Raw genomic sequence first — 22,701 nt, forward strand, 5'->3', positions numbered from 1 at the left:
CCGGTGGGTGGCATATTTGGGAAATGTTAAATAAAACTTTTTACAGCCAGTGATATCTTCCCCAAAACAAAGCTTATCATTTTCCTGTAAGTTAAGTGGAAAAAAAGCTGTACAGAACTGCACATACTCTGTAATTCCCATTTCCTCAAAGATATGTGCACAGAACAGACAGACAGCCAAGTCCAAGACTACGGTAGTCTTTGGAGGGAAAGAAAAGGTGTGATCAGAACCAGACATAGCAGCTGCACACAAACAGGCCTTTCATAGCTGAGACTAGCTAATTTTGTTTTACTTTATAACTTTATTGTCTGAGATTTCATAATGTTTTCAAAAAGGATGATTTGGGGAAAATTAAGTTATTTCTGGAAGATGGACATTCTACACCATGTTTTCTATACTTTCCTGTATTTTCCAAATTTTCAATAATAAGAATGAAATAAAAGGTTCTCAACCCATGCCCTACCCACAATTAAGGTTCTGTTCTTTCTGAGCCATCCTAAGAGGGAGGACGGCTTAAGGCAGACTGCTGCAAGAAGAGAAAATGCACCCAGGAAATCTGCAAGTGTGTGTCCAATAAGAAGGAACAAAAGAAGAAAAAGAGGATTTGATTCCAAGGGAGCAAGTTAGTAAACTGAGCCTGGATAAGTCGTAGGTAAGAAAGGAAGGGGAGGGGAAAAAAAAAATCAAAGAAACTTCCAACAGCACGTACCCACCCAAGACTGGGGGTCTCACACAAGGCACAGCAAACCAAGCACAAGCACCACAAAACCACAGGAGGACTCCGGGGGTGCTAGGGTAAAGCCCAAGACAAGTCTGCAGGGAGCAGTCCCTACCCCCCAGGATGGAGCACCCCCCCAAGAGCAGGCATCACTGCTGGGCCCAGGGCTCACCTTTGCCCGAAGAGCCCTGAAGGCCACCCCTATCCTCCAGAGCACAGACAGGAAAAGGACAAGGGTCAGATATGCCCCTACCCTCCCAATCTGGCACTGCTTGCAGGATGTGGAACCAAGAGTTTCCACCCATCTAGACCCCTCCTCTACCAACCTGAGAGCTGGTGCCAGGATGGGGAGGGGAGGGGAGGGGAGAACACCTCTCTCACCTCACCAGATCCCTCACCCAAGTCAAGCCCCAGGGCTGTGTCTCCCAGACCTGAAACTGAGAGCCACATGGCTGGTCAGTTGCCTGTCCCGGGACATGATGTGGCACTGGAATGGAACCCATCAGTCACAAGCAGGCTCACAGGTCACGAACAGTGCTGCCAGCAGAGCAGAGGGCCTCGTGAGGACAAGAGCCAAGGCTGGACTACACAGAGGACACCCAGATTAGCTTTCAAGTCTTCAGACAGAAGTAAGGGCTGGCTTGGTGCAAACACAATTAACGAACTGGCAGGAAGACATTCCCACCCAGCCCCGTTGACAGGCTACACCCAGGCATTTCTGAAAGGCGTCTTTTATGACCAGAGTGGGAAAACGAACCGTAACTCCCTGCAATTTGGTTTTAAGGTAAAACCTAGCAGGCTTCTTCCCTCAGTGCCTTGGGCTCCTATTAAAGTGCTGCCCCAACACTTTTAGACCATTCTTAGACACGTTCGAACCTCAAAAACCTGTGAGACACTTTAATTATTATTCTGGTTATTTTTGTGTGTGTGGTAATGAGGGTGTCGGTGATTGATTTTGGTAATGAATGTACAACTATGTAATGGTACTGTGACCAACCAAAAGTACGATTTGTTTTGTATGACTGTGTGGTATGTGAATATATCTCAATAAAATGAATTTAAAACAAACAAACAAAAAAACCCATGAGACAGATCACAGTGTGGCTCCATGGACAACAAAACTGCCCCTAAGTGGAAATCTGCCTGACTCCTGGACCTCCCACTGGTTAGCTCTGTGGCCATGGGCAGCAACACAACTGAGCTCCTGCTGGTATGGCCCGGATTGGACTCTATACCCTGGTGCTGGCCGAGACACGACAGCTGTGAGAAACCGCAGTGAGACCCAGACAGGTGAGCGGTGACCATGTAAATTCCCAGGTGAGTAGTCCTGCCCAAGTCTATCCGGCAAATGAGTGACAGGGTTTGGATCTCTCATCCCTGACAACAAGCCCCTGGCTCCTGGTGGCCCACCAGGGCCCAATGCCACTCAGACCCAGAACTAAAAGAATCAGTACTCACCATAGGCTGTCCAGGGTCTGAAAATTTCACCTTAATGTCCTGCAGGTGTTTCAAGATTGGTTCATCATATTCCTAACCACCAAGAGAAAAACAAATGTTGTTAATGTGATTTTGAAAACACCACAACTCCTACCTGAGAGCGAACCCTCGCAGGGGATGGGCCATGAGCCTTGCTGGGATTTGTCCTTGGCAAGTAGTAACTTCCAGGAACCTCCCAAATCTGTTCACCAATACCAGTCTCTGGGTGGCAATAACAGGTGACAAGAGTGCACTGCCACCCTTCTCTGGCCTGAAAAGACGGCAACCACCAATGCCAGGCAAGAAGGCCAGCACACCCACCCCTGCCCACCCCAGGCGGCCAACTGAGTATTTGGGGCGGGCACTTCAACACCTCTACAGAGATGAAAGCACGAGGTGTGGGAATAAGAGAATGCCAGGTCAGCTACTGGCCCTGGCAGCCAATTTCCACCCCCTCTGGGAATGACCAGCCCAAATCCACACTGCAGGTTAACCAACCTGGTCACCTTTTCAACAATACTCATATAAAGTGCAGGGAGACATTGTCTGCACACGATACACAGGAGCTTCCCAACAATGGCTGCACGCTTTTACAACTGACCAATGTTTAAACCAATATCTGTAGTTTTACAAAGTCCAAATGCAAAAAATCACGAGAAATTACAAGACTTGAATTCTAGTTATCAGACAGTAGGTAACGGTGCTCCCTCTGTAAAATGGAGTTACTGCTTCACCCCTGAATTCCGGGACTCAAGGGCCTTTTTTTTGTTTTTGTTTTTTCAGGTTTCATTAAGTTTTAAGAATTGCGTTAACTGTCAACTTTTCCAATTTAAAATGAGATTTAAAAAACAAAACAATAAGAAAACAGCAACAACAAAGACACCTGGTGTGCTTCTAGACAACAAATAGCCCAAAGGCGGTTTTTTTAAACACAAGGCTGCCGCAGTGTGAAATGCCACACCCTACGCTCTAGGACTGGCCAGCCCTGGGCTCTCATGCCCTGCACACAAGGGGCCAGGGACTGTCCAGGCTCCCTGCCACCTCGGTGAGCATCACCACCATTATGTTTTCAAACATGTGGTGGTGCCAGGATCTTAAATCTCATCCCACTCAGGGAAGCAGTACCAGTATTTTCCCCCAATTCATGAATTAACCATGATCTTTCTTCTCAACCAGCCATGTACCCCAGTGACCGAGAAGCTTACACGCCTCAGAACACACCACATGTAAGACAGTTAGCGGCGACTCACAGGGACCCCACGGCACAACCTGAGAAACATCTTGAGGACTTGGCCAATAAAACTGCCATCCCCAATTTTGAAATCTCCACTTGCAGAAACATATCTTGACTACTCCCCATATAAAACCAAAAGGCCCTAGAGTCAATTCTGCCTCTGGGATGCAGTATTTGACCAAGTGGGGAACTGGACTCCTTACCTGCTAACAGGTTACAAACAGTGGAAGTGACACTTCTTCACTCCCTTTCTACACTGAACAAGTACTCTGCTCTGCTCTCGACAGCAGCTGGGCTGTACCAGAGGGCCACCTGACCCCCAGGCCGCACCCAGACCCACTGCACAGAACGCACATCTCCACGAGGTCCCCAAGACTAACCCATGAGCAAGTCTTCCCACCTGCCCCCTCTGGCACAGGTATCCAACCCTTGTGGTACATCAGACTCATGTGAGCAGCTTTAAAAGTCCAGATGCCTCATCCCACCCGAGTCTCGTGACCTGGTCTGGGAATGTGGGGCACAGATGTTGCTATTTATTTTTTAAAGTTCTTCAGGTGAAAAAAAGGCACCCAGTGTTCTTTCTCACTTTAATTATTATTATTATTTTTGTGCATGTGGTAATGAAAATGTTCAAAAATTAATTTTGGAGATGAACGCACAACTATATAATGGTACTGTGAACAACTGAATGCATGCTTCGTATGACTACATGGTATGTGAATATATCTCAATAAAAATGAGTGAAAAAAAAAAAAAGTTCTGCAAATGCGATTCCAAATGGAGTCGAGAAGTCACTCTGGTGGGCACTCTTAAGCACAGATAACCCTTTTTAGGTTTTAGTGCAGTGAAACAGCTAGAAGTAAATACCTGAAACTATCAAACTACAACCCAGTAGCCTGGACTCTCGAAGACGATTGTATAGCAATGCAGCTTACAAGGGGTGACAGCGTGATTGTGAAAGCCTTGTGGATCACACTCCCTTTATCCAGTGTATGGATGGATGAGTAAAAGAATGGGAACAAAAACTAAATGAAAAATAGGGTGGGGGGTGACTTGGTTGTTCTTTTTTACTTTTATTTTTTATTATTTTCTTCATTTTTTCTGGTACGAGGAAAACGTTCAAAAAATAGATTGGGGTGATGAATGCACAACTATATGATGGTACTGTGAACAACTGTACACTTTGGATGACTGTATGGTATATGACTATATCTCAATAAAAAAGAATTTAAAAAAAGTTGTGCAGGTGACTAACACACAGCTCTGGTATTTATGATTCAATTTTTCCAAATAAGTTCTGGCTCTTCGCAGTCTTTAAAAAAAGTATGGTCTAGTCTTCTTAAATTCCACCTTTTTTAATAGGAAAAGGAAGCTCTGATCAGGAAAACTGAGGTTGTACTAAGGCATCTAGTTTTGATCCTTCTTCAGTTTTGAAGGAGAATAAAAAACACATCATTTGCTCCACTTTTTCTTAAATTTTGGCTTAGAGCAGATGATAAACATGAAACAAGGTAACAAAAATGGCAATCTGGTAAATTTCCAAAACCCCCTGTAAACTGTATGTGTTAACGCTCACGTAGATTATAACTTTATCACAGCTATCCTCCAACAACAAGCTGCTGTGCTCTGCACAAGAAACACCAAGGCCTGGGAGCAGGTCTCAGGGCAGCTGGGACCTTGTGCGGACTTCTGAGCAATTACAGCAACTGGGACAGTGAGTCAGCCAGTATTAGGGCAGGACTTACCTCTCTAACAACTTCCACTATGCCTCAGTTCAAGGAAAGTCAAATGGTTACCTTTTACTTGGCTTAGCATTTCATTATAGAAAAGCAAGACAAAAATAAAAGCTGACTCTTCCTTTTTTTGTAAACACTTTTTCAAGGAAAATGATCAGAAAATATTAGCAAATTGTTATATAACTATGTGACCAACAAGGCTGCATGACAGGCCTATTTAACTTAAAAATCAATTAACTGAGCAGCATAAATAAGTGTATATGTGTGTATATACACCCATGCACATGCACACACACAGACACTTTTCATCCCTTCAAAATGAACTCTTCCACTCCGTTCCCTTGTCCCCACCTGTTCCTGCTTATTCCCTCCATTGGTAAGATGGAAGAGGGGACCTGGAGGTGATCTAATAGGCTCTCTCGGGCAGAGGCCACGGGTTACTTCTCAAGTAATGCCATAGTCCCGGGTCACTACAGGAGGAAAACGAAACACTTTGGCCCAGGCTCAGAGCCGCCAGCTTTCCCACAGCAACTGTCAGCCTTCAACGGCAGAAGCTACAGCATGGAAGGCTGTGGCAGGAAATCACCTTCCCATCCTCAGGGATACTTTCAAGCACCCAGTTTAGTAGGTCCCTTAAGGTAAATAATTGTAAATCACTGACATCTCCCCCACCGGGGGTAAGGTGATTGATTACCTGTACTAATTCACTCAGCATATCTACATTTCTAAAGATGGTGAACCAGAACTCCGGAATTCCTTTGGGATTTGGTTGTTCTGCTGCTGCTGCTGCTGCTGCTGTTGCCGCAGCTTCTTTTTCGGCAATGACTACTTTATTTTTCACATCTTCCTAAACAAATAAAGATTTAAAAGAGAACGTTTACCACAAGACGCAAATTTACAAACCACTCAATGGTGTAATACAGATATAATTTTAGAATCCAGCACCTGCTTCTTACTATCAAACACCCTTCTTTTGTGAGTCAGCATCTTCAAAACCACAGTGCATGTCACAGCAATTTTCAAATGTTGAGAGAAAAAGCATTAAGGCACTACACATTCAGGTGTAGTGCCAGCATGTCGTTTTACATCAAGGAACAAAAAAGTTCAACAGTCGGTGAAGCCTCAGCCTGGGAAAGGCTGCCAGGTGCTGGCACTGGGGAAACCTACCTCGGAAGGGTTTCACCCAGCGCCAGACACAGTCTCTGAGATGCTAACTGAACTCTGGCCAGACGCAATTACAAATAGGTAAAAGTTACAATTTAGGTGGAAAAAACTCAGTACAAGGATAGTTTCATCTGAATAAGCATCTGACCTCTGATCAAAATTTGGGAGAAAAAAAGGAAGTTAAAGTTAAAAATGTCTGCTGAGTAACTTCTATATCCAATTCTAAGGAAAAAGCTTATAAATTTTGGTAAATACCATACAAACACTGAGTGGTGTCTAGGAGGGCCACCTGGAGATGAGGAAGGGCGCCTTCGTGTCAGCACCCCAGGGGAAAGGCCGAATGAGGGACGGTAAATGCAGTGTCAACTGGAATTGCTTTGTCAAACGGGGTGGTTATGATAACATGATCATGGTCGGGCGAACTTTCAACAAAGGCAGATTTTTCTTGAGCAACAAACTGGTGCACAACCCAGCTTTAACAGAGCCAGTTTCTACATATTTTTAAAAGATCAAAACAAACATTAACATATACTTCAAAAAATTCCTTAGAAGTTAATACTATACAGGATATAAACAACTTGTCTCCCATGCATAAAATCAGATTGACAAAGTCAGCCTGGTATTTATTCTGGGAATTTCTGTAGCACTGGAATGGAACCCATCACCAGTTAAAGCTGCTAACAGGTTACGAACAGTGCAGACCATCAATAACTCACTGATGTAATAGTGGCTAAGTCTATCTCACAATGCACTCCACTTCCCGTGACCATCCGTCTGCTAGCAAGATGGGATCAATGCTTTCAAGACCCTGCTCTCGACCCCAAACCACACCATGCCCTGCCACCCTCCTCACAGCAACTTTCCCAACCTGCCAGTTCCATCAACACGGGTGTACATTTCTCCTTGCTGACTTCTGCCTTCTCTGGACCTAGGAGTGTGACATTTGGATCTTCGGTCATGTGATCCTGTAATGCCACATCCTCCTGTCACCATGCCACAGAGCTGGGGGCGGGGCTGTGCCTTGGCACCTTGACCTGTAGCACCGAGGCAGAAGCCAGGCATGCTGCTGCCCGACGCCCATGGTCGGAGCAGAGCTCTTAAACACCCCAACCCAGTGGCCTGGCAGTGCCTCCCACCAGGAGCTCATTCTTCTCTTTGAAAAGGTACACCAATGATTCAGAACATGGAAAAATGTTTCTCATTCTAATGCTGTGAACACAGGTTACACTCATTTCTTTCTTTTTTTTTTTTTTTTAAGAAACTTACAGCCAATTTGTCCTCCTCTTCATTTTCACTGTGCCACTCAGATTCAGCATCCGTCGGCTCAACGTCACCCATGATGAACTCCCTTCTCTACAGGAAAATGGGACCTTCTTAGGACGACAGCAAGTTGTGTGGTAACTCAAGTTAAGATAATGAAGTTTTAAGTAATGCCCACAAAAAGACTTTGAAAACTGGATGCTTTTCTAACTGTCATTTTAAGATGGTAAGTTTAAGGGTTTTAAGGAAAACATTACATGATTCACTGGGTTAAAAAAATTAGTATCTATTGATTAAATTTATTACTAGACCTCCCTACCTTATCAAAGAGAGGCTGGTATAGCGCAGCATACTTTCTTTCCAAGTCATGAACTTCTTCATAGAACTTGGCTTCTATATGAGCACATTTCACCTGAAGCTGTTTCAAGGCATTAATTCTTCTTTTTACTGCTTTAGGTAAACTAAAAGAGGGAATAAAAAAGAAAACATCCTTATGCCTGCAACATAAGGCAGCAGGCTTTTTTATTTTATTGCAATAAATTCAGACTAACATAGAATTAACATGCTTTCTAAGAAAAAGACCTCTTAAAAACCATTAAGGAAAGGACAAACATGCCAACAGGGAAAACAAAGGGAGGGGCAAGAAGCTAAAAAGATAATTCACAAAAGAAACACCAAAATTGGTCAAACAGGAAAGGTTCAATTTTGTAAAATAGCTAAAAAAATTTAATGAAAATTTAAAAGAACTACATATTTTCTCATGGCATTGGCAATTAGAACACACACACACACACACACACCACACACACACACACACACAGCCCAGTGGTGGTGAAGGCTAGAGCAAAGGGGGCCCTGAAAGTGATACTTTCTGGAGGGCAAACAAAAACTTCAACATGGTCACTGGATCCAGTAATCCTACTTACAAGAAGTCACATCATGCATGATTATTCTTTGCCTTTTAATGCTTTTCTACATTTTAAAAAAATTTTAGTTTGTATTACATTAATAAACCAGAAGGAAAAAACACAAAACAACTTTTTCACCCACCAAAATTATTTCTGGAAAATAAAGCACATGATGAGAATCAGGTGGGATGTTTGTTAGAGCCGATTTCTAGGCCAGTCTGGGTGGGCGAGGGGCCTCAGGGCCTGTGCTTTGCACACTGATTCCCGTTACCCCAGAAGCACACAGCCAGCACTCATCCATGTCTGCCCCATATCTTCCCAGTGCTCCCACAACCTGGAGCACCAGGTGATGCGTGCACACGTCACCATGGACAGCACGGACTTGCCTGAGTCACAAAAGACCTCGTCCTGGGCTAGCTGCACCCACTACCTCAGGCTAAAGAAGAATGACCCCCAACTAGAGTGAACATGGGGGACTACTGCTAGCAGAAGAAAACAAGGCAAAAGCAGAGAAAGAATTTAATAAAATGCTAGATTCCTGCTGACATCTGTATCTTTTTTCTGCAGTAACTATATAATTTAAATTAAGTTTCTTAATTTTTCAAATCTTCCTAATGGAGTGAAAATAAAAAAGCATCATAAGCAAACTGGATCTTGGCATCCCTTGGGCAGTCCTCCGGTCCCTACAGTTACCATCTTCTGCGCACCCAGCGGCGGTCCAAATGCGGCACGGGGAACTGACTGTATCTCCACAACCAGATGTCTTCCTGCTCCTGCATCTCCTTCCTCTGGCTGTGAACACCACCACTGCTCACCCAGGCTGAAGCCAGAAAACTGAAGACCTTAAAATTCTCAACTCTTGCCACTCTTACCCAACACTGCCAGGCTCCATCGATTTAACCTTCAAATCTTCAACACCTTCGCCACTGAGTAATCTCCCAGAGAACGCCCTAAATGGGCAGAGCAACCCCAGGGGCCCCCGCCTTTGTAACAGCCCCTACCGGGAACAGGTAAACGGCGAGACGGGCATTCTGTGAGAGGAGGCCCTTCCCGATGGAAGAGAGAAGAACAGTTCATCCCTCCCCAAGGAAGACAGGTGGGCCCTTGGAAGAGTTGACACAGGGCTCCACGCAGTGGTCAGCACTGCCACCAGGACACAGACCTCTTTAAAAAGCAGCAGCCTCTGGTGCAGCTGGCCAGGGGAGGAGGACCAGGGAGGGGTGTTCTCTCAGCTAACCAGGAGCCCAGAGGACACAAACTATTCCATCCCTCTGCCTGGCACATCTCCCCCTGCCAACTTCTCCATGTCCCCTGACCTGGATTATCTCTCAACTCCTTTCCAGCCCCTCAGGCTGGCACCTTGCACTCATCTGTTACATGGCTTAACGTGCTGTGTTCCTCTGCCTCCCTCCACCAGACAGATTCTGAATCTGAGAACAGGGACAGCTCCCACTCACCTTTTGCAATGTCTGCTGAATGCAAACTACACTTGGTGGAATGGGAAAATGGATTTTACTATTTTTCTCAGTTTGTCTTTTTAAAGTCCCCTCAAGTCTTATTCACAGCGTACTTACGTTTCAATGTAGCTTGAAGGAGTTTGAGAGACATTTTCGAGTCGTTCCTGTAAAGCTGCCAAAACTTGAGGGTTCTGCATCACCTGATCTGTGAGCTTTTCTATGAAAAGTTAAAAAAAAAAAAGGCCAAAAATATTTCAAATATGCTGACCACAGAACAGTCAAGAACTGAAAAATCACCAACACGTAACTACTTAGCTATGCCCATCCCATCTATTTTAGTTTCTAAATAAATACAGCAAGTGGCATCTTCAAACAGTTCTCACATGCCGCTGTCTAAGCCTGAGTCTCACAATTGAGGATGTCGCCAATTCCTAAAGCCCCGGTGGCACATCTGTTTGCTCGCCTCACTCCCATGTAGTGTCAGGAAGCCAAGGACAGGGAGGAGAGCAATTCCTCAGAGTGAAAGAGCACTCCCTGGGCCTCAGCTGCAGAGAGCCCCAAGTCACAAGCTCCCTGACAGTGCCATGAGCTCAGGCCTTTCTGCACATGCTGCCTACCTTCATCCAGTATATCCTCTGCCCTGTCTACACCCAGTCAACCTCCTACGTGTTCTTGATCAGGCTCAATACCCAGCTCCTCCACAAAGCACTCTGCTCACTGCAGCCCCAAAGCCAATCACACCCTTGGCCGTGCCACCTTTACAGCTCATGCGCATTTATACTGAACTTGTATCATCAACTGGTTTGTGGTTAGAAGCCTGTTCCCCAGTAAGCAAACCAGATGCTATGTGGCAGTAACTGCCCTTTCAGTCTTCGATTACAGAGTGCACGAGGCCTGAAGGTGGCAAAAACTCCAAACGTGGCCAAGCGAGAATCCTTTTATTTACACTGCACTGGAATCAACTTGGTACTCTCAAGTACCCACAAAAGATAAGAGACACAGTAAGTAGAATACATCAAGTAGGCACTCCATGTTAACACTGAGAACTACAGATACAACTGCTTAAATTAAGCATTCTCAATGCGTTTTTTATATATGTAACCGTGCAGATACAAAGCCGTGTGTGAATGTGTACTATGTAAATACCGTATGAACACACACACCCCTGCCTCCTTCAACTCTGTCCACTGAAAGGATCTGGAAACAAAGAGACCCCAGCAGCCACGAAAATGCCTAACATCTATATTTTGGTTTCTAATCTCTCCACTAAAAAGAAGCAGGACTTCTTGGATAAATGGAGAATTCAAGGTCTGCAGGAAGGAAAATTTCCAGGTAAAATGGAACATGTATTGTGCCAGAGAGCAATAAAGTACTCAAAAACAGATGGGGACATGTCGAGAGGGCATAGGGGCTAGTTTCAAGGAGCTCCCACTGGCCAAACGGGACAATCTGCACATCAAAAAAAAGAAGAGATAATACGTTGATAATACATTGAATAATAACAATAATAAAAAAATGAGTTCATAGTGACACTAAAAAAAAGGAGAGGGAAAGATGGGGGGAAGCTCTTCTTTAATATACATAATATGAAGGAAGATTGATCGAATTGGAAAGACACCCTTTTGCAACCACCAATGTCATTACCAACTCAGGAAAGGATCATCAATGGATGCCAAAACCACCGTGTAGCAAGTTTGATGGCAGAAAGGCTATTCACACACCACCTCCCAATTCACCCACACACCTCAAGAGACTTTACAATGCACAGAGCTGCAGAAGCGATCTTAAGCAAGGAACTGATGCCAGGACCTCTGACCACGGGCCTAGCCACTGACACACCTGTGCCACAGCACCCCTGTGGCCTTCTTGCCAAAGACACTTCCCTGACTCTACCCAGGAGACAGAAAGGCTTGACGAAGGGCCTCTACAAAACAACTGGTGCTCCAGGGGCCTTCAAAGACAGCAATGGAATGAGACAAAAAACTGTGGGGAGATGGTTCCAGAAAAAAGGAGAAAGAATGAAATGCACTGTCTGATCCCTGAGCAGGTCCTGGATTGGGTGTGGCGTGCGGCTTTAAAGGCGCTGCTGGGAAGGACTGGACTGTCAGGAGACAACAGCTAGGCTATCTTAAACTTCCTGGTGCTGGCAACAGCACCGTGGTTATGAGGATTCAGCCAAATTTTCAGGTTTACATGAAACTGTTTTAGGAAAAAAAGACCAGGCTGCTCTTTGCTTCAAACAGTTCATGGAAGAAAAAAAAAAAGAATGGATATGCCGACTGAAAAACTGGTCTATGAATTTATGGACAAAATGATATGATCTCTGGGATGTGCTTCAGAGGTGGGGGCTTACATGAGGCAAGGCTGGTCCTCTGTTAATAAGCCTTAAAGAAAGTCCACTGTGCTAGTCTCTTTATTTTGTAGTCTGAATTTCCTATAATAAATTTTGATTTAAAAAAGAGGCACTGATTTTCATTTTAATTACTCGAACTTTCCTAAAACCTAGGAAGTACAGTCAAGCTTAATGTCTATTATGATTACAAAGAAGGGAGGCACCTCCACCCAAGGCACTCTCCAGCTGTCAACCTAGCACTTTCTGTGCAGAGAATTTACCTTTATTACTTGCGTTTTTAGCAGCTTCCAAGGAATCTGAAGGAATGCCATCTGAAAAACTAAAACAGTATATTTAAAAATTAATTCTTTTTCTGGAGTAATGAGAATATTCTGCAATTGATCATGAGGATACATGCACAACTATGCTGATGACACGGTGAGCCAGTGATTGTATACTTCAGATAGGTTGTATGGAGTGTGAATACATCTCGATAAAACTGCATTAAAAATTAACATTTAAAAAAGTTACAAACTGGTATTTTTCTTATTTATCTTTCACATATTGAGAGATTATCTCTAGAGCGCCTTCGAATCTGGAAGAGAACTACCGACGTCTGTGTGTGTTATCTAAGAGATATTTTCCTCTATGTTATTGAAAAAATAAAAAAAAAATTCTACCACTTAACTGCCCCCACCCTCCACCCCGCCACTCTGTGGTTCTAACTTCCAACTCTTAAGATTAGATCATTTTCTTCCAAAAATCCACTCTCAAACTTCAAACCAAACAAACAAAACATCACAATGTTTGGTCAGCTGCTAATTTGATCAAAGAAAAGCAGCCTCAACCAGTTGTTGGGGAAGAGTGTTCAGTGGCTCTGAAGCTGTCACATAAAGTCTCTAACCACAATCAAACTTGACAGGATAATTTTCAAAGACGGGTGGCCACACCTCCTCCACCACCAAGAGTAAGCAAACAATACAACATACCACCCGGGAGCAGTAAGGGCCCATGGCACTGACCTTCAGAATCCATGGAACTACAAATCTTTCAGTAGCAAAACTAAAACAGAAGCCACTAAAATAACAAAAATAATAACAATACAAATCTTTGATGGCATCCTGTGGTTTGAGTCAGTGAGTTGGTGAGTTTTGTAGGACTTCATCCCTGGGGAATTAGAGCTTGAGAACAAAAAGATCCTTTCCACAAAAGGTTTGTAAATATCAGTATTTGAAAAACTTCTCATGTGCTTTTATTAGTACAGGAAAACCTCAACACATCTGAGCTTCTTTATGGGCTCAAATCTACAGAAAACCCAGCCAGTAGCAAGAGCACAACAAGCATTTAACTTAATTCTAAGGAGGCTTACTATGACAGCACTTGCTTATCAACTACATTTTAAAATGCTGATAAACAAAGTCATTTTGACTTACCTGTTATCTGCCATCTGAATGGTTTTATCCCCTACGAAAAAAAAGTTATCACAATTAACATTAATAGTCACAAATATTAACAAACATTTTTTAACAGTGGTTGTCTATGGTTGTCTAGTGGGGATGGACTAGAAGTGGACATGAGGAAACTGTATGGGATGATTTCAAATGTTCCAGATTCTGACTGGGGTACAGGTAACATGGTGTATCCACTGTCAAAACTCATCAAATTACCCACTGAAATGCACTTTTCATGTGTGCAAATTTTACCTCAGAGGAACTCATTCTTCAAAATTTTTTTCATTGGCACTGAAACAATCAGATTTCAATATAAGAATCATCAATTCTAGTTGTCTTCTCTAGAGTAAATTTTAGCAAGAGGAACAAACATATATGCTAGCTCAATTACTTTGGAACCAGCCAAAGCACTTACTAGTGTTTACACTGCCTTTCCTACTGCTACTCACAGGATGATTTCTATTTTCTTTTACTTGTTCTTTCTGTATCTTCAATTACTTCTACGATGACAATGCACGGCTTGTGCAAAAACCTTATATAACATACTCAATGTGCTCCTACTTTCACAAGACACATAAAAATGATTCTTTCTAGATGGTGAAATGAGGTGACTTTCTACCTATAAATATCAAAGAGGGGTACACTAGGACGTTTACTTTTTAAATAGAAAAAACTTGATATAAATCAAGACTTTAAAACCCAGCCCAAATGCATCAACTAAGGGCCTAATGGAAAAGGCCTAAAATGTAAATAAAACTGAAGCTTGATTATGAAGTTCCTTAATCTCAGAGGAATTAAACACACTCCAGGGCTTCTTTGAGAACTGATGAGTTACAATCATTTTCTATTTAACTCTCAGTATACCCAAGTTTATGTTCTCCTCTTTCACATTATAAACAGCAAGACACATATGTCTTCATAATATTTTTGGTGCCAACATTCTAAGAGTTAACACACTTAGCATTTACCACTTGTGAAATACTAAGGTTTTAAAAAAATCTAGTGTGTATCTTTGATATCTCTAGGAACATCTTCATTTATACGGCTTCCCACACCCCAAGTTATTTTAGGTTAAAATCGCAACGGTGGGATTTTGGGTCAAGGAGTATGAATGGATTCTGACACACAGTGCCAAACAGGTTACACACTGACATTAACTATGGTTTGTCTCGGTAACTGGAGCTCTCCGTTCCTAATAAGCATGCAACAGCACCCTCCCTGGTCTAAGGAGCCAGCTCCAGCTTTCCCCACCCAGTCAAAAATACCTAGTGATGTCACCATGTCCACTCTTCCCATACTAGCAACGCACCTATGCACCAGGCGCTTTCACACACCGTGTGCTCACACCGATTCTGACAGGAAGGCATCAGCTCCCGCTGAAGGGAAAGGAAGCTGAGACTCCAAAAGGAGAAACACAGACTTCAAGGTCACGTGGCTAGTAAGATGTGGATTTCGGCTTCAAATTCAGGGTCTCCTGACCTTTCCATAACACCATTCATCTCTTGTTGCCGCTCCCTGCTCAATGCAAGTGGTTTTTTTTAATATGTTGGAACAGATGACAAACAACACTCAGCAAGAGCCAAAATTCTGCTGCTCAGCAGTCCCAAGAAATCCACTGTGTCTACAAAAGAGTGTGAGAGTGTGAAAAACATTCCTTGTCTGTCTTGTTCACTATGGCTTTCCAGAGTCTGTAAGAGCTCCTGGCACAATACAAGTACTACCAGAGCGAGTGCCCTATTTCAGGATATGGGCCAAAGGGGTTCATTTTTCCATGGAATGACATACTCCAACTTAAAAGATTCCTTCGATAAAACGATTCACTTAATTTTTATCTATACAAAGGCACATAATATCTAATATCATTTTTGCTGACATGATGGCAAAGCAGTTAAGTTAAACCTGACATAATGTCAGGAAAAAAAAAAGGTGCTGACTCGAAGTCAGAAAGAGAGAAACAAAACAATGACTTTAAACAACGAGAAAGAAAATAATTTGGGGATCAAAAAAATAAACCAAGAAAATGCCCAGAACATAGTAAACACACAATAAATCATCAGGCTTTGATCTGAGTTTGAATCCCACCCCTCTCATTTCCTGGCTATGCAATCTCGAGTAATTTCCTCTGTATTTCCTCATACATCAACTAGAAGACAATGCCCATCCAACAAGCTGTTGTGAAAATAAAGTAACACACAAAGAGCCTACTACATGGCAGCACTCCCATTTCTCTGTCCACTTCTATAACTAAGAAGTGCTAGAACATAGATTATTCTACCTATAGCTTGATGTGAAACCATCCCAGCGAGTTCCTTCAAACACTGCTCCCTTTATATAAGGAAAATGTAAAGTGACATTATAAACAGCTAGAGTTTAATTAGTCAAGTTTCATCATTACAAGGACGGCCTTTGTTTACTTTTGTTTAGCAATTTCAAAGACTGCTAAAATAAAAAGTTACAAGGAGAAACCCAACATGCAGAGATGAGAAAAATAGCCTGATCAGGAAAGTTCTCCCATTCCTAAAATGCAATCAAGTCAAAATATGAAAGGGATACCATACAAAAGAATAGCCTACATTTCCCTCCCACGGTCAAAAACTGGGACTTAGTCTACAATTTTAAAAATTGGCTTGACACGCAAATCCCTACACTTACCCAAACCAGCGGTCTGCTTTTACTTATATATTAATTTATTTTTACTCTAAACAGAATAACTGTTTCCATGGGGAAACAAGATTTTAATTTTTGTAGTTATATTACCCAACGTAACTTTAAATCCCTAAATTTTCACTGAAAACATTTAGTATCTTAGCTAGAATAACCATTTAATTTCAAATTGGGCAACTCTGAGGAAAAAAGAGGAAGTAAGCTGAGGGGTACAGTCACCCTACACAGCCTCTAAATTTTATATGTTTATTATCTCTCTTAATGTAAGTCAAAGGTCCTAAGTGCTCCTAAGTATTTTTGCATGAGCTAACTGAATGATCAGAAAGAACTTAAACGCAACCGATATGCCTGTACCAAACCCTCTGGAATTTCACCATAGTCTATAAGTCACATTCATTTAGGAACTCTCCAGCATAATGGGCTCACCCACAGAGCTGAGGGGTGGCAGTCTAACCAGCTGTGGGGCACAGGTACAAATCCTCCAAGAGCTCTAGATCGTGGTTTAGCTAGGACCATCTCAAAACGGGCAGAAGAACAACCTGCTCTAATAATCAGGAAAACCCTGTAAGGTATCCAAAGGCTCCAGCCACATAACCTGGTCAGTACCTGGAGCCTGGGGGCAGCCCCAGCCTCAAGGTAACGCCCAGATCACCAACCTCCTCAAGTAGTCTACAGAAGCAGTCCATAGTCACGCTCCCTAGTACTAAAAGCTGGTTAACTGTGTTGGATTAACTACACCAGCAGGTAGGTGAAAACTTATCCTAAAGTAAACCACCAAACAATTTATGTCAGTTTCCAAATGAATGGAAAGTTTCCTTGTTCAACAAACCCTTCATTTATACTTGCCATCTCTTAGCTGTTAAAAAAATAAATAAAAGTGGTTGTCCAGATCCGAAATTCTTACAGTAGTCCTTAATTTAAAATTAACTTCAATCAGATTTAAGGTATCAGTTTCTCAGATAAAACTTCCCTAACCCCCAAAGGTTCATTTGGTATGTATGTACTTCCTTTTTCTTTTCTGGCATTTATCCAAAAATTTTAATTTTAAAAAATTACATTTATCTGCTTATAGATAACTAAGATTGGCAAACAGATAATTACTGAAGCTAGGTGATAGGTATGGGGGTGTGTGTGTGTATGGGGTGTGGGTCGGTTACTAAGTCTTCATTATTATTCCCCAGCATAGGGCTTGGCCTGAGACAGGTGGCCAATAAATCTCTGCCTGATTAATGGGTTCACATGGAATGAATGAATATATATATTTGAAGACAAGACCCAAGGACCCAGAACTGACATTTGGTAACAAAAACTGACAGAATATACTTCTAAGAACAAATTTAAGGCTCGACAGTGAGTGGTCAAGCTCAAAAGGCCAAGGTGATAAAGTGATACTTGTAGTTTCCACACCACAAAAATTCATGGCCTCTCTTGCTACTAAACACTCACAAAATTTAAAATTTGATGGCAGACGAAGTATAGCAGCCCTGCTTTCTCTTAAGAGGGCAGAGTAGGAAACCACTGACGAGCATATGAAAACAATTAAATCTACATCACTATTTCTTAAAAATTTCACTAAAGTCAAACAAAATTCTTCATTATCTACTCTGCGATAAGGGTTTTCCAACAAGAAGAAGTATGTGCTCAAATCCATAGAAGATGCTACAAAGTCTAAAAAATATACAATTCTAGTTTAGGGAGGTAAAGGGCAAACAAACGACTTTGCTGAACCCCAAGGAATCAGTGGAAATCACAGCAGAACAATTTTCAGCAGTGATGCCGTACTGGCTACTTTCTACTTCTAAAATCACCCTGGTTGTGGCATAATCAAACTAAGTAATATGAGCCTAAAAAACACTTTCCTTTAAATAAACAGCAAGTAAGTAATCTTGAGATAGCAACCCCAAATCAAAATCCCAATAAACCAAACCCCTCCTCCCTAGGTGAGACACAACTCCCAGGTGTAAGTCTCCCTGGCAACATGAGACATGGCTCCCAGGGAGGAGCCTGGCCCTGGTATTGTGGGATTGACAATGCCTTCTGGACCAAAAAGGGGAAAAGAAAAGAAACAAAATAAAATTTCAGTGGTTGAGAGATTTCAAACAGAGCCCGGAGGTCATTCTGGAAGTTACTCATATGCAAGCTTCAGCCAGGTACTGCAATTTGCCACAGTATGTCAAGCCCCAACCAACAATATTCCTGAAAATCCTAAAGAATATCCTAGGATCTATCTAAGACTCTACAGAAGCTTTACTTAACAAGTTTATTGTTTCAGAAACTTAAAACCTGCAGGTTGTTCCTATGCCAGATAAGCTTGAAACTTAGAGGTACCAGTCTCTCCCAGAACATCAACTAGTGTCATTCCCGTATCCCATAACATTGATACCCCTTTTCAGCACGAAGAAGTTAGAATAGTCTTTGCCCAGATATCCCTGAAGATTGAAAGAATGACCAAATGAGTGGGAGGAGTCATAAAGGAGAAGTTAGGATTTGACAGATGTTTATAACCACTGACTCTATTTCTTTGTCGTTTCCAGTGTATTAGAGTAGCCAGAAGGAATACTGAAAATGTTAGCCTTCATCTTTGATAATGATGGTATAGCCATATAGTTTTTATCTTGTGACCATGTGACTGCAAAAACCTTAGGACTGACACCGCCTTTATCCAGTAAATCCAGGGTAGATGGTAGTAAATCCAGTTATCCAGGGTAGATGAGTAGTAAAATAAAGACATACATGAAAAAAAAAAAACCAAAACAGATTGGGAATATGAGAGAAAAATACCCCTATGTAAACTATGAACAAGTTAATAGCACTACTTTAATAATCTTTCATCAATTGTAACAAATGTAACTACTCTTAAAAAAATTGAATTACAAAAAAGTGCCATCATCAATTGTAACAAATTTTCCACACCAATTCAAGTGTTGGTGGTGGGGTGGTGTATGGGAATCCTGTATTTTATGTACAATGGTTCTGTAAACCCACAACTTTTCTAAAATCCTGACAAGCTCCTGGTGGCTGACGTTCTCAAGCAACAGCCACCCTGGGGTGCCAGAGCAAGCAGCCCCACATCTCATGCAGATGTGGCCTCCTCCTCCCTTGGGAATTTAAATCACTCTCTTGCCCACAAACAAACAATTTAAGTTCTCTGGCACAACACTTGGAAATACAACATAAGCTCAAAAAACAAAAAAAACCCAGTTTTTAAACTAATACAGGAAATGCAGACAACCAAAGGTAAGGAAAGATAACACCTCAAAAAATTAACTCTGAACCCCAGTTGGCCATTTATACAGCGTCTCTTCGGGAGGCTAGAAATGAGCACCTCCTCAGGAGAAGAAAAACTGGGTTCCCATCCCAGCAGTCAGAGAACTGCAGATAACAGGAAACCAATGTGCCCTCAACAGGGGGTGCTAAAACTCTGGAGAGGTAGTGAATGTATCTTATAGATTCAAGTTCAAATTTACTGACTGCAATGTAGTGATGAAACACATTCCATCTTCAAATGCTTAATCCCTGTAACGCATGAAGTAGTCACACAGCTAAAAATCTCTAAGCTCAGAATACCACAAGCCCAACAACTAAGGCCAATTCACAAAACCCAAATACCCTATGCAGGTTTAGAGGATGGCTTCCTAAAATATCTGCGTCCTTTTCAGAATTTAGTTTTACAAGGTTATCAAACCTGAAAGCCATAGTCAGCCATTACAAGGAATCCAATCAATTTCTCCAAACACTATTCTATACTGGTTTTGAAAAATAGTTCAAGATTCAAAGCTCATATACCATAATTCACAACAGAAGTACTGGGATGTTATAATACGCTGGTACAGATAAGTGCAGACAGTTTAAATCAGTAACACTGACCAACAAAAAAAGAAAAAAAAAAGACTGCTAACATATGTGTCATAACAACTATTTAAGCCAGACAGCAGTAAAGTATTAAAATGATTCATGAAATCATACAAGATGAGAAAAGTAAAATGCGAATGAAGGTGCCCCAAAGTAAACTCGGAAAGGCTACTTCAGCCATAACACAAGACCCTTCTATCACGATGATTCTGTAGGAAATTAAGTTTTGAAATAGTATTTTTACTGACCAACAAGGCCTCATCCTTGATTGTTCCTTTCAATTCTTAGAAGAAATAGGGTAATTCATCTTCAAAAGATGAAAGAGAAACTTTTTCTTAGCCAAAAGAAGGAAGCAGATAATAAATTGAGAAAACACCTCCTGGGGTTTCTTTCTCCTGCCAGCTCCCCTCAACAACTAAACTACTAAATAACTCTGGTTTTTAAACCATCGCCCTCTTCCTTATTCTCACTTATTTAATCTTTGGACTATTTCCCTATTTTATCACCGCCTCCCTTCCCCTGAAGCTCATTTTACACTTGCATGTTATTTATTCTCCGAATCTGAAATAATCTCCTGAGTCTACTATGTACGTGCCTGGTCTTACATGGAATCACCAAATTTTGAGCTGGTAAAGATCAACCACCTCAAATCCTCATAATCTAGACTTCAGTGAGGCTTAGTGCAATAATGAAAACCTACCTCTCCATTAAACCATTTTTTCATTCCCTCCACAAAAGCAGGAAACCTAGACAAAGTTACAAACAACAACAACAACAAACAAACTGAACAAAACCAGTGGAGTTACCAGTGGAGGCACCACACTGGTTCTGGACAAAACCCCCCTAGGTTTTAATCCCAACGATGTCACCTTGGACAAGTCATTATTCTTAATCTCCCAGGGCCTTACTCTCCTGGTAAGCGAAATGGGGAAAATAGTAGTGTCTCTCTCACAGGTTACCAGATTATATGAAATCAGTTAACACATGTCAAGTGTTTGGAATAACCCCTGGCACATGGCAGACAATAAACATTAATCATTAAAGGGAACTGTCTTTACTGCAGGAAGACAATGACTTAAAAAAACACTTCCTAGCTTACTCTACATACGGTACATTTTTAACAGAAGAGAATTTCAAAAGCCTGTTTTTATATGGTATACCATTTTAAGTGCAGGAAGATGGAGCAGAGATTATTGTCAAGTCTTAGAAAGTACCGGAACCAAAGTCCAGACCAATGTGTCCTAACCTTTTCTGGATTAGATTCCTTTAAGAACATGAAAAGAACAGACCTGCTCCACCTTCACCCTTATGGGTAATGTGACAACGTCAGAGATCTAACGACTTTCAATGCTGGAATCAGAATTACTGACCCTAAAGACGGGCTGCCTCATCAGCTCGGACTTTACTGTTGAGTCAAAAATTGTGAAAGACGCAAATCTTCCCACCACCAGGCAATCCTTTGTGACATGACCAAAAGTATTCAGAAAAGGAGAAAGGGGTTAAAAAACAAGTGGCTTAATCGCCAGATAAAGCACACAACAAGTGATTGGGGATTAAAGGCTCTTTCAGAACAAAAGTGTACTTCTCCCACCCTCTCTGAAGGGGAAAAAATGCCTGGAATTTCCCTGCTCTGACAGGAAAGAAATGTTTTTCTCTTCTAAAGGGCTGTTCTAAGTAGTAAAACAGACCTGATGCCTACCTTTACCGGGTAATCCAGTCCGCCCAAGTTTAGTCAGCTCACTAGTCGGTCTGAGATGACAGACACCGAGCCCTTTCTCTAGCGGAGCACATGCTGCCCGGCGCCTCTTTCTGGCTATGGAGCGCCCAACAACAGCTAAAATCAACACAAAGGTCTTTATCTCCCTGTCACACAAGCCTGCAACCCAAGCGAATTTGAGAAAGAAAACCCCATTGTTCGCCGGGTTTCAGCCACCACGGACGACCACAGCCGCGCTGCGGTTAAAACTCGAGTTCGGGGAGCGTTGGTCTCGTCCCCTCCCCACCATGGAGACGCGAAGCCTGAAGGAACAGCCGCCGCGGCCCGGAGCTCGGCGGGCCTGGCTTTCCAGCAGCGCACGTGCGCCTGCTGGAGTTCGCGGGAGATTTGACTACACGCGGCACCGGGCGGGGAGGGAGCCACCAGGGAGCCCCGGCCTCCGCCCCCCCGGGACGCCCCGCAGGCGGCTGCGCGCTCCCCGGCGCCAGGACCGCCTTCCCCGAGCCGGCCCGGGCAGGGGGCCGCCGCCGCGAGGCCGCCCGGAAGGAGAAGAAAGCCGCCGCCTGACCTTCAGCGGCCCGAGTGGGGGCGCGGGGAGGGGCCGCCTGGTCCCCGCCCGCCTTCCCGGCGACCGCCGGCCCCGGGCCGCTTCCCCAGAGAAGCGAGGGCCCCGCCCCTGGCGCCGCCGAGAGCCCCGCCGCGGCCTCCCGAGATGGCGCCCCGCGGCCCGCC

At 42.9% G+C, this 22,701-nt stretch overlaps 1 protein-coding gene and 2 non-coding genes across 7 annotated transcripts in view; all 3 read right to left on the bottom strand.

Moving 5' to 3' along the window:
* Positions 1–22,701, bottom strand: part of NAP1L4 (nucleosome assembly protein 1 like 4) — a 46,818-nt gene that overhangs the window by 23,961 nt on the left and 156 nt on the right. For 2 of the 5 annotated variants that reach the window (XM_037838370.1, XM_037838369.1), the window contains exons 2-8: positions 13,719–13,749; positions 12,567–12,625; positions 10,071–10,170; positions 7,908–8,049; positions 7,595–7,681; positions 5,859–6,011; positions 2,177–2,248 (exon numbers count right to left, since the gene is read on the bottom strand). In XM_037838370.1, coding sequence (XP_037694298.1) covers positions 2,177–2,248; positions 5,859–6,011; positions 7,595–7,681; positions 7,908–8,049; positions 10,071–10,170; positions 12,567–12,625; positions 13,719–13,732 — 627 coding nt within the window. In that variant the 5' untranslated portion in view covers positions 13,733–13,749. Of the gene's footprint in view, positions 1–2,176; positions 2,249–5,858; positions 6,012–7,594; positions 7,682–7,907; positions 8,050–10,070; positions 10,171–12,566; positions 12,626–13,718; positions 13,750–15,045; positions 15,267–21,951; positions 22,402–22,701 lie in introns of those variants that run through there. The other 3 variants (XM_037838371.1, XM_037838367.1, XM_037838368.1) reach the window with 3 other exon arrangements.
* On the bottom strand, positions 1,135–1,258 carry LOC119538940. Its single transcript, XR_005217722.1, has one exon. It is a non-coding gene; the product is annotated as a small nucleolar RNA SNORA54 (small nucleolar RNA).
* Positions 6,905–7,028, bottom strand: LOC119538941. The gene has a single exon (XR_005217723.1). It is a non-coding gene; the product is annotated as a small nucleolar RNA SNORA54 (small nucleolar RNA).

This window comes from Choloepus didactylus, chromosome 6, assembly GCF_015220235.1.
Source record: "Choloepus didactylus isolate mChoDid1 chromosome 6, mChoDid1.pri, whole genome shotgun sequence".
Lineage (NCBI taxonomy): Eukaryota > Metazoa > Chordata > Mammalia > Pilosa > Megalonychidae > Choloepus > Choloepus didactylus.